Genomic DNA, 12517 nt, shown 5'->3' with positions numbered 1-12517 from the left:
CAAAATCGAGATTCTATGTTCTGAAAATCTGAAAAATTTATCATGACATTGAAGATCCTGAATAATACACAGTGTTCTGTCTTCAGTAGGAATAGAAGGACCTGTCAATTTCAGTTCACTCAGCATCTCATTTTTGGTATCTAAAATTTGGTTCACCATGTTTCTGCAGCAATTTGAGTTTTTTCCATAAAAAAACACACACTCAAAAATTCATCACTAATTGTTTATGACGATTTCTTGTAATAAACACATTTTATGTGCAGTAATGGCTAACACACACATTTTTGCAAGCAGATCCCCCTAATATAATCCATTTCTGTATGTTATTTTCACTAGTGTATTGCTTTTTATGCACACTAGCTCCAAATATATGCATTTATTATTATTTTTGTAAATATTGCTTGGCTGGAGAACTGCACCACAGCATTTGGAGAAGTGCAAATTATAAAAGATAGCCGTGTTTCCGTTTGCCTATGGTTTCAGAAAGTGCAAATTTGATACATTCGCCTTCAAATGCAAACTGAATTGAATCTCTCCCTCATCCCCAGTCTGCTGTGTGCAAATAGTTTTACATCCTGCAGGTACAGCATCTCTAGAGTGAAACAGGACACTCAGACCTGACACTCCTCTTGAAGACACTTGGTTTTGTTCAGTGTAGAAACAGCCAGTGGCCCTCTGCTTGCACGTATCCCCTCCCAAACACCCAATGTGTGCAGAAAGAGAATCTACTCACCCTCCTTTGATATAGTCTAGAAACGTGTGCTCTGATTCTGTAGCAAACGAGAGCAACGTCACCTTGAAAGGAAACAAATGGGGATGCTGTTATACAGGAAACAACGAAGTAGTTACAGGCAGGAGGGTGATACTGGTGAGGGTGATACTGGTGATCATGGGGCCACATCTTGAGTGCCTTGATTTTTCCAGCCCCAAACAACTCCCATTTCCAGGAGGATTCTGTAGCCTTATTTTCAAAATTTTGAAACCAACGTCACCACCCTTTGCCATGGGAAATCAATTTCTTAAATTCACGGAGGACAAATCCCATTTTTATAAAGTTGCCAGATCACAACTTGGAGAATTGTCTCACAGCTTTAAAAGTGTGCTGATGCTGAATTGGGAAACCATAGGCTCTTTCTCCTGCTTATTTCCTGTCCCACAGTTGCAATAATGCATTACATACTAGGCAGAGGAAGTTGGGTGTAGAAAACTGCCTTGCACAAGATCAGACTGTTGGTCCATCTTGCTCAGTATTATCTAGGTTGAATTGCAGGGGCTCTCCAGGGTTTTGGACAGGACTCTTTCTCAGTCTAAGCTGGAGATGCCAACGACTAAACCTGGCAGAGTTGGCCCTGCAGTTAGGCAGAGTCAGTGGCGTAGCGTGGGGGGTGCAGGGGGGGCCGGCCGCACCGGGCGCAACATCTGGGGGGTAGAGTTAGGGGGCGCAAATCCACGGTTTAGGGGGTCAAATTATTTGCCTTGCCCCGGGTGCTGACAACCCACGCTACGCCACTGGGCAGAGTGAGACAGCTGCCTCAGGCAGCAGATCCCGGGAGGCCGCAAGTGGTAGAAGTGAGGTGTCGGAGGTCAGAGTTATGTGTGCCTCGTGGCCTGATCTGTGCCCCCTAAGCTAGCTTGCTGCTCTCAGGTGTGGCGGAGGGTGCTTTCTTATAATCAGTGTTTAAATAAGATTTAACTATCATATAATCATAGAGCTGGAAGGGACCACAAGGAACATCGAGCCCAACCCCCTGCAATGCAGGAACCTTTTGCTCAACATGGGAACCCACAGCCCTGCCATTGAGAGTCTCTTGCTAATCTTGTACACAGTTTCTATACAATGATTGAGAGAGGGAAGTGTCATCTTGCTGCCTCAGGCAGCAATATCTTGGGTCAACCAAGGGCCTTCTGTATTTTAAGCATGTGCTCCACAACTGAGCTACGACCCTCCCCAATGGGTAGGGCTGGCCCTGCTCTTAGGCAGAGAACTGGTGTGAATAAGGCATTATTCATTACAGTGGTATCTCTGGTTGCGAACAGGATCTGTTCCAGAGGCCCATTCGCAACATGATAAGAGCGTAACCCGCAGCAGCACGTCTGCGCACGCACGGGTTGCAATTCCCTGCTTCTGTGCAAACGTGTGACGTCATTTTGTGTGCCTGCGCATGTGTGAGCGGCAAAACCCGGAAGTAACCATTTCCGATACTTCCGGGTCGCCGTGGGACATAACCTGAAAGAACGTAACATGAAGTATGACTGTAATTAGATTTCTATACCATCCTTCATCCGAGGAGCACAGGGAGGTTTACAATATAAAAACACAAAAATATATAACATGGTGACAAACAAAAGCAAAACCCACCACTGTTTAAAAGGCCATAGACTGTTTATTTAGCCAAAGACCTGGGAGAAGAGACATGTTTTTGCTTGGCGCCTAAAGATATGTGATATGTTCGCAACAAACATAGCCAGGACACAAGAGGCCCCACCCACAATCTATATTTAATGGGCTATGATACCACTTTAACAATCATAGCTTTCCCCAAATAATCCTGAGAACTGTAGTTTGTTAACAGTTGTAAGGGTTGTAAGCTACAATTCCCAGAGTACTTTAGCAATCAACCCCTCTTCCCACAGAACTCTGGGAATTATAGCCCTGTGTGGGAACAGGGGCTTCTAAGCAACTCTCCTTAACAAACAGCATTTCCCAGGGTTCTTCAGGGGAAGCCTAAAACTGTTCAGCTTTTTTTTAGTGACATAAAGCCAACATTAAAACAATGCTACTCACTGTTCCTGAGTTATTGTATTTCTTTTTCTTCATTTTCTTTTTGGGATTCACTACCTAAGAGAGTAAAAAAGAAAGAAAAAAGACCTGTGAAGGTAAGGTTTGAAAGACAAAGGGCTCCTTCAGATGTTTATTGAGCATTCACCCCTTGATCTCATTGCACAAAAACTTATGTGCAGGTTTGTAGAGATTGGGGGGGGGAGAGAGAAATTTGATTCTGTTAGCATTTAAAGGCAACCTTACCTAATTTGCAAATTCAGAAAGGAAATCTGAACTGAAACACAGCCATCCTTTGAAATTCGCAGGTCTCCAAATTTTGCAATGCAATCTCCAGCCAAGTAATGTGTACAAAAATGCACACACTGGTGTAAAATGTGTGCATGAATGTATGCATTAGTGAAAATAACACACAAACATGTTTGGGAAATTTGTCTTGCTAAAATGTGTATATTAGGCAAGGGGGGGGGACCCCTGACCATTAGGTCCAGTCGTGGCCGACTCTGGGGTTGCGGCGCTCTTCTCGCTTTATTGGCCGAAGGAGCCGGTGTACAGCTTCCAGGTCATGTGGCCAGCATGACTAAGCCGCTTCTGGCGAACCAGAGCAGTGCACGGAAATGCTGTTTACCTTCCTGCCGGAGCGGTACCTATCTATCTACTTGCGCTTCGTGCTTTTGAACTGCTAGGTTGGCAGGAGCAGGGACCGAGCAACGGGAACCCACCCCGTTGCGGGGATTCAAGCTGCCGACCTTCTGATCGGCAAGTCCTAGGCTCTGTGGTTTAACCCACAGCGCCACCCACGTCCCTTTATATTAGGCAAAGTCGCATACAAAAAATGTGCATATTAGGAGAAATTCATACTAAAATGCTGATGAATTTTCATGAGGACCTTAAGAAATTCAAAAACGGATGTGGACATGTGGAGAACTGAACTTAAGGGTGGAAAAGTGAGAAACAGAGAGGAACAGAGATTGACATTTTCTCCCATCCCTAGAAATCAGACAGTGGGCTCTTCCAGACTGCAGCTATTTCCAGGTGGGATTCAATCACATACTAGCAAATCCAGTTTGTGCAATTAAGACTGATTTAGCACTATTGGGCAACAACCCCAGTAACTGAATCCAGTAGTAGACCTTGGGGTCTCAAATTTTAGCGGTGCCCTATGCAACACCAAAATTTGGGGCCTCTGCGCCTCTTGATCTCCATTCTAAATAATAATTGTGCCACCCCTGGCAAAACTCTGCTTCCAGTGTAGCTGAACTCCCCTAAATCTGCCATTGTTGAATCTCCCTGCAAACAAATCAGGATGAATCACCAATAAACAGGTCATCTGGAAATGACTTGCATCCAGTCTTCACTGGGCATTCATTCTGATTTGTTTGTGAGGTAGTTATATGACACTAAGCATTCATCCTGAGCTCCTTGCTTCCTGTTAACCATTCCTTTGTTCATTCCACACCATTCAGCACATTTTACTGTCACTTTTCTAACTACTATGTCGTCTTCTTCTTCTTCTTCTTCTTCTTCTTCTTCTTCTTCTTCTTCTTCTTCTTCTTCTTCCTATTCTATTCCTATTCCAATTCCTCTTCTCCTTTTCTAAGGGAATTTGTTCCATCAGAGTGACAAATGACTTTAATCTTCTTTAATTATGCAAACCTAAATCGCTATTTGTGTGCCTCCTGGACAATAGTGACAATCTGGAGGCCCCCTCAGACAGATGTTTGCAACCCACTGGACTGTAGTGTGTTGCTGAGTAGAGAGTGATTTGGGGAAGTAGAAGCATTCATTTATATAAATGCCATCAATGTAGACAGCACTTTGAAGAGGAGGACCTCTTTCAAGGAATGAAGAATTATCCAAGAGGAAGAAGAGGGAAGGAAGAAAAGATGCACAGATATATGTAAACAGAGATGGGCAAGTGCAGCTGCATGTCCTTTGGCTTTTTGGTTTGAGTTGCACCTCTTTAGGCTTTGTTTCAGTTGGGACAGGGAGCAGGGGGTTAAGTCAAAAGCTTCGTTAAAAAAGCAGCTTTGGGGAGGGATTTGCAGGAGGATCTTCTTCATCCTTGCAACAACCATGTGGGAAAGGAAGCCGAGAGACACATGCTGAGAGTGAGGCCAACCAGTGAGCTAAGATGTGAAACTGGGTCTCTTGGGGTCCAAAATCAGCTCTGCCCAAGGATTTTTCTAGCAACAGTAACAATCATAGTGCAAATACTTTCCTTTCTGGTGTTCCAAATGTTAAATATGGGCTGATTCAGCTGCAACGTTGTGAATGCAAGACAGCATCTGGATCCACTCAAGTTTTATTTCTCGGGTCTGCTTTCACCCAGTCCTGCACACATCCCACAACTGCTAGGCTCCGCAGGCCTGTTTCTGTGCCATGTGCTGGCTTTACACCATGAGCAGGACCTGATAAAGCCCACCAGGTCAGTAGCTCACCAAGCCTTGCATACCACCACCACCACCATTTATTATGTGTACCCCACCCATCTGACTGGGTTGCCCCCAGTCACTGCAGCTACTGCTACAGTCTGCTGCCAGCACAGTAATCTTGACACTTGTTGCTATGCTGATGGTTTGCACATTTGGCTGCTCTACTGATAGGGCTGCATCTATGCTGCAGTACAGAATGTGCTTTCAAGTGCAGAATTCAGTGTCCTGAGCAGCTTGATCTTCATTCTCCCCCCCTTTTTTAAAAAGAAGGGTTATATTCCTTATTATGGCATTGACAATATACTTGAAAGCATAGAGGCAATGTCTGTTGAAATCTCAAGAGCCAGCAGTGCTGTTGGATAAAATTGCCAATGCGTAGGGATGGCTATAGCCATGTGCTTGTCTTCATAGAATCATAGAATTGTAGAGTGGGGAGGGACCCCGAGGGTCATTTAATCCAACCCCTGCAATGCAAATTTCACCCAAATTGAGGCTCAAACCCACAACCCTAAGCTTCACCAGCTCATGACTAAGAGAACCAGAATAACTTCTGCAAAATAGTAAACAAGGCAATTACACAAAATAGGTGAGAGGCAGGTTTATGTAGGCTGCAGAATTCAGATTTTCCTGGTAAAGGCTTTAGATTGTCATGGTAGAGAATTTTATTTTATTTTTAGCACAAGGTACACACAGCCCCCATTTCAGTGTTGCACATTGTTGTACAGTGGTACCTCGGGTTAAGTACTTAATTCGTTCCGGAGGTCCGTACTTAACCTGAAACTGTTCATAACCTTAAGCACCACTTTAGCTAATGGGGCCTCCTGCTGCCACCGTGCCGCCGCAGCCCAATTTCTGTTCTTATCCTGAAGCAAAGTTCTTAACCTGAAGCACCAGTTTTGGCTTAGTGGAGTGTGTAACCTGAAGCGTATGTAACCTGAAGTGTATGTAACCCGAGGTACCACTGTACTGCAATGGAGCAGCTGTCCTTATACCCCATTCTATACACCAGTCTGCTGATGCTGTGGATCACTGAGCCCTCAGAATTGTTATAGTGTAGGATGCTTTGAAGAAAGACCAAGAAGCCAAATGATCTGGATGTTTCTTTCTGTACCAGATCTGAGACATCCCCTGAGATATAATTGATGCAAATTCAAACATGAAGCAGGGAGTCGTTTAACTGTAGCGAGAAAGCATTGAAAATGCAAAGCAAACATTCTGTATATAATCATACTGTAAACAACCACAGCATGTGTACAGATTCATCTTCTATAAAAATAGAGCCCTCATGCTTCAACAATCTCATGGCCTGATGTTTCATAGGCAAAATAAAGCACTATTTCTGCATTGAGCTCAGATCCCAATGGCCAAGTTCTAAACAAGCCATTCTGTGTTATCAGAATTGGCAAGGGCCACAGTGCAATGCCCGAGCGCATGCTTTGAATGCCAAAGGTTCAGTTCCCAGAATCTCTAGGTAAGGCTGAAGGAATGGGTTTCTGTGCAGTCAGTCTGAAATCCCCATTTTTCCTTCTCCAAGGGAGCATTTCTAAAATGCATTAACTTGAGCTCTTGAGCCAATGTATAAACAGAAACCCAGCTGTATAAATAAGTGCTCAAAGCCCTCTCCTTTATCAGTCCGTGATGGCAATGGATGGCCTTGCCAGTTCCGAGTGGAGCAGGGATGGCACATCTGGGTCTTATCTTACGTCCTGACCACACTGACGCACAGACCTTGTCAGATCTGACAAGAGACCTGGGAACGGCGCCAGGAGTGCTCTTAGAGTTGGTGACCTTCTTGGTCCAAGATAAGAGTATAGGAACAGGAACAACCTTTTATGGTCAAGAGTACCAGAACAGGAACATCTGTTTATGGTCATGGATGTCAACTTACGTGTATAAGCTGGTGTGGTGGATTCCTGGGGAAGGTGGGAGAGGGTGCCTGGAGAATATATATACTGTATGCAATTTCTCTTGCTTTTGTGTTTGCGGTGAACCGATTCACACAGTGCCTTCTGCTATCCGGAGAGCAGAATAAACTCTTTCTCTGAACCAAACCTCGGTGTCATTTGACTTCCTTCCTCCCGTCTGGGAGCAACGCAGACCCCACCAATCGGTAAAGTCTAATAAGGCTACAAGGCCACACGGCTGTCCTTTGTCTGACACCCTGGAGAGTTGAATTGTCCATTGTGTAGACAATGGGTCTGACTCAAGACAGTTTTCTCTTTTCCTAAATTCAAAGGTCTTGCTTTCCATCTAGGCTTGGTTCCCACAGGACCGTAGACAATAAACCATCATCCCTATCTGCATCTCCAATAAACAGCAGCAGCATCCCTCCTTTCCATAACTTCTCTGAAATATATATATATATATATATATATATATATATATATATATATATGTATGTATGTATGTATGTATGTCTCCACTTCATAATTAGGCCCTGAAGCCTTCATCACACAGCACCAGCCACCTCTTGGCAGTGATGAAAGTGGGACAAACGTCTGGCAGGAGCTGCTGTGCTCAGAATTTGCTTCTGTTACTTTATTTTTTAAAGAAGTGATGTACATGATAATCACAACTTAAAATTAATGTGAAAAAAGTGGAGGGGCTGGTTCTGTATCAAGCTTTTAAATTGCGATGCCTTATGTCAGTGGGAAGGGTCATAGCTCAGTGGCAGAGAATCTGTTTTGCACGTAGACCATCCTAGGCATTTCCAGAGATGGTTTATGACTGATGCCTGAGCAATACCAACGTCAAAGGTGGCTCCTCTGAGGTGTGGCTGGCCGGAACGAGGCTGATTCCTTTTCTTTTTTATTGGTGAATGGGTCAAGTATTAGAATGAGTCTGTTATATATATCATCTTGTCCTTTCATTGTTGGCATACCCTCCAGCATTTTTCCGGTAAAAATAAAGACATCCTAAGGAAACGCAGTACATTCCGGGGTCAAATCAGAAACCAGGATGGCTTCTCTAAGTCAAGGACGTCCCTGGAAAAGAGGGGCACTTGAAGGGCCTGTGTTGGTGAAAGGTGCGGGGGGAGAGAAGGAACACTCCCTGCATTTTGTGCTGGCTCTGCCCATTGGAACTGGTAAGGCAGAAGGCAGGGAGACAAACAGTAGGCACATAACCACAGCCATCTAATTTTATCTTCATCCTCTCTACTGAATTCTGCAAGGGTGGCAATGAAGTTATGTAAATACTCGACCTCTAAAGCAGATTCAAAGTACATTTCCTAATAATAATAATAATAATAATAATAATAATAATAATAATAATAATAATAAATTATTTCTACCCTGTCCATCTGGCTGGGTTTCCCCAGCCACTCTGGGCAGCTTTCAACAGAACCTTAAAAACAGAATTAAACTTCAAACATTAAAAACTTCCCTAAACAGGGCTGCCTTCAGATGTCTTCTAAAAATAGGATAGTTGTTTATTTGCTTGACATCTGGTGGGAGGGCGTTCCACAGGGCAGGCGCCACTACCGAGAAGGCCCTCTGCCTGGTTCCTTGTAACCTCACTTCTCGCAATGAGGGAACTGCCAGAAGGCGCTAGGAGCTGGACCTCAAAGAATTCTGGGGGCTGTAGTTTGCCCCTCACAGAGTTATAATTCCCAGCAACCCTTAACAAACTACAGCATGCTTTGAGGGAAAGAACGTACTTCGAATGTGCTTTAAAGGTGCAGCATGTACACAGCCTGAAACAAAGGAGGAATCTGACAGGCAGCATAACCCCTTAGATTGATTGAAAGTAAGAAGAGAGACCTGTGGGGGAGAGATGAGAGCAGACTGAGTTTGGTGGGGCAGCACCCCATTTGCCCTCAGGAAAGAGCCGTCACTAGTTCTTCCAGTGCTTTGACAGAAGCCTTACTCTCACTTTGCTTTGTTCCCAATGCAGCACTTCAAATTGTGCTATTTCAGTTCCCTTTTGCCAGCATCTCAAAAGGCTCTTCTTTTCCGATCCTCATTATGATAAACGGATAGGTTCCCTTTCCCAGGCAGTAAAATGATTTTTACCTCAGTCATTGGAAAGCTCTCATTTTGAAATGCAGCTCTCTCTCCCTTCTTATTCCCCCCACCCTGACTGTATGTGTGACTGTATTCTTATAAGATCTCAAGAATCCATCCAGAACAAAAGGCATTAATGATTTACACAGATTCTGCCTGAGCTTCTCTCCCTCCTCATGTTCCCCCATCTTTTCCTGCCGAGGGGAAAAGAAAAGCTCTGTGAGGGGATCCAGTTGTGTCTCAGTCAGGTCAATCATTTTAGAAAACCGGCCTAGAACTGTCACAATGGATAATATTAAAGTGGAGCCGCTGAACACTTAACACATGCGGAGTGCAAAAAAATGTTAGATAACGGGAGGGAGGAAACCCAGACATCGAAGCTAAGGGATGAGTGTGTGAGTGTGTCACTGGAGTGGTTTGTTTTCAGTTCCACATGGACTCTGCCATCTGCTCATGGGGCCAAATTCTCCATTTGGAGAGAGAGGTACAGATCATCACTCTCACTGACGCCAAGTGCAGCTCAGAAACAAAAAGGCTACGAAGTAAAATAAAATAAAGAACTTATTCCAAAGGTGGCACACATCAGAATTCTCTCCTTCCCCACTGGAATCGTGCTCACCTGAGTAGCAAAAGTGATAGGCACTGTCACCCATCACAGAAACCAGCCCAGCATTAGAGACACACTCAGGGTAACTAGGAGGGAGGTGGAAGAGCTCTCTTCACAACAATGTGTCAGAACATAGCAAGGGGGCGCGATGTGGAGAACTGAGCTCCTTTTGCTGAAAAAGTGACAGGAACATGAGCTACGAAAACACAAACCACCTAGGAGAGAAAGACCATGTCTATTTGATTTATTTACTTATTGTTATTTATAACATCCTCTCAGCTATCCTTCCTCAATTAGTTCCCAAGCTGTTGCACAATTCAGTCACATCTTTTAAACAATTGCCGAAACAAATCAGATTTTTATTTAGATTTGGCCTGTTGCATTGGCCTTCAGCTTATGAGCATCAATCAGCCACCCCCAACCCAATGCCCTCCTGATGTTGCTGGACTACAGTTCCCATTATCCATGACCACTGGCCATGTTAACTGGGCTGATGAGAATTGGAGTCCAAAACATATGGGGTTGGGGGAAGTCTGGATTAACTATTACCTTGGTGGATGAAATCAAGGTCCATCTAGTCCACCATATTATTTCCATCAGTGGCTGGCAAGACGCCCCATTGAAGCTCACAAGGAGAATGTGAGGCTTGATTTAACTGCTATGGCTGTAGCTACTGATATTAGAGCTATTGTCTTCAAATTTGCCTGATTTTGTTTAAAAGCTGCTTTTGTGATAAAGAATTTCATAAGTTAGGATCATAGAGTTGGAAGGGACCCTGATGGTCATTAAGTCCAGCCCCCTGCAATGAAGCATAGGATACAGAACAGAAGCGTGTATTACGAGCTTTGCAAATAAATCTACATGGCCCAGATGAGCTTTCTCGGTGCCAAGTGTGAGTGCCTCTGATAATACAAGGGGATATCATATCATGATTATATTACAACCATGATATAAGTCGTCTGTATGTCTTTTTGAAATTACAATTATTTATACCCCACTTTTCAGGATATAATCCTTTCAATTCAATTTCCTATTTTGCACAGCTGCTTTAACATGCAGGTGTGTCCCAGATTTAGGAAAGAAAAAGTTGTAGCATATGTCATTGCAGTGTCCCACAACATTTGCTTTGGGGTGAGAGGAGCAACAACGCAGGGGAATTTGCTTCTTGAAAATAAACATGAAATATCTGTTGGAGAGGTGGAATGTACACACTTTAACAGAAAAAGTAAAAGAGTCATTGGAGACGGGAAGGGAGGGGAGCATTTCTAAAGAACTAAAATGTTCTAATCCTCCAAAACTGCATGAACAGTATGCATGCCGTTGTTGTGTCTCTTGTTGTAACTATATCATACACAAAGTAAACAGTATTGCTGGTTCTGCTGGCCAGGGCAATTTTTAAAATTTTTATTTGGCAGCCAACCACAATAAATTTCTCCTGTAATGGGGGTGAATGGGAAAGCAGACTTAGGGCAGCCTGTTGTTCATATAAGCCCCTTATCATGCCATCATCACGGTAAGTTCCACTTCAATTAAAGTGAAACCATTCCTTCAAATTTATTTGGTTTTTTGTTTGTTTAAACTAATCACTGTAACTCTCTCTAATCACAGTCCCTTGTTTATTCTACTAGCTACACAAGGCAAATTGTATATACTGCAAGCAACAGCAATAACAGAAGGCACTACATAGTTTCTTTAAAAAAAACAAAACAGTTGGGGTATTGAGTGGCATCACCTGAATGGCACTGATGTAGTATTTGAACTCCAAAACCCCTTACTTGCAGATTTGCAGCTCCAAAACAAACAGAAAATAGTAACTCTCTGATTTGGAAAGATGGGGAAATTTGGAAGATAAATGTTATTAGAGAGTAGGAAAATTAGTATTTAATATGCCAGGCAGAAATACAAGAACAAACTAATAAGCTGGAGACGTTATTTATACTGGTGCAGGACCCAAGGTGGCTCACAACACGAATTAAAAACAGATACAGCTAAAAAACAACAACCTCACACCAATCGTTTATATACCGTACATTTTTTAAAAAACCCCACAAAATTAAATAAGTTCCTGTATTAAAAACAGCACTGAATTAAAAAAAACAACTTAAAACTATTTTAAAAGCACAAAGAGAGGAGAAGAAAAAATACAATGCCCACCAGCTAATCAACCCTAACTATAGAACAGGGGACACTTGACATTGAATACAGGAGCATAGCTTTGGTCCATCCAGCTCACAATCTGTCTACACTGAGTGGCAGCTGCTCTCCAGGATTCAGGCAGGGAGTCTCTCCCACCAGGGACTGATCCTGGGACTTTATGCATGCAAAGCAGATGTTCTAGCACTGAGCTATAAAACATCCATATCACATTTAAGAATTGCTTTGAGCCAGAATGAGAGAATCTATCAAGCTGATCCGCACTTTTGCTTCCTAACACAAATGATAAAAGAGGCACTCCCACTCCTGCTCCTCACTATCTGGAGACAGAGGCAATAGGAACAGATAAGGTTACCTCTGGTACTTTCGTCAGCTGACAAAAGCGCTTAAATTATCTAGTAAATCAAAGCTAAAAGGAAAACCCATAGTGGATTCAGAAGAGTTACTGCCAAGTGCCTCCAGCTGAATTGGCGCTACAGATATCCAAGGGATTCTTGCAGTTGCCTTTCCCTAATAGAGATATTTGGCATGAAGATAC

General features: G+C 43.3%; 1 protein-coding gene across 2 annotated transcripts in view; it reads right to left on the bottom strand.

Moving 5' to 3' along the window:
- The window catches only part of CPNE5 (copine 5), a 124191-nt gene that overhangs the window by 21081 nt on the left and 90593 nt on the right, over window positions 1-12517 (bottom strand). For both annotated transcript variants that reach the window (XR_014169413.1, XM_081915405.1), the window contains 2 exons: window positions 2786-2839; window positions 734-795 (listed from right to left, as the gene is read on the bottom strand). Coding sequence is in view for 1 of the 2 variants with exons in the window: in XM_081915405.1 (XP_081771531.1) it covers window positions 734-795; window positions 2786-2839 (116 nt within the window). In the remaining variant the exon portion in view is untranslated. The remainder of the gene's footprint in view (window positions 1-733; window positions 796-2785; window positions 2840-12517) is intronic.

Source organism: Podarcis melisellensis, assembly GCF_964234715.1.
Source record: "Podarcis melisellensis genome assembly, chromosome: 6".
Taxonomy (NCBI): Eukaryota; Metazoa; Chordata; class Lepidosauria; order Squamata; family Lacertidae; genus Podarcis; species Podarcis melisellensis.
The sequence above is the reverse complement of the archived record's forward strand: the minus strand, read 5'-3'. Positions and strand labels throughout refer to the sequence as shown.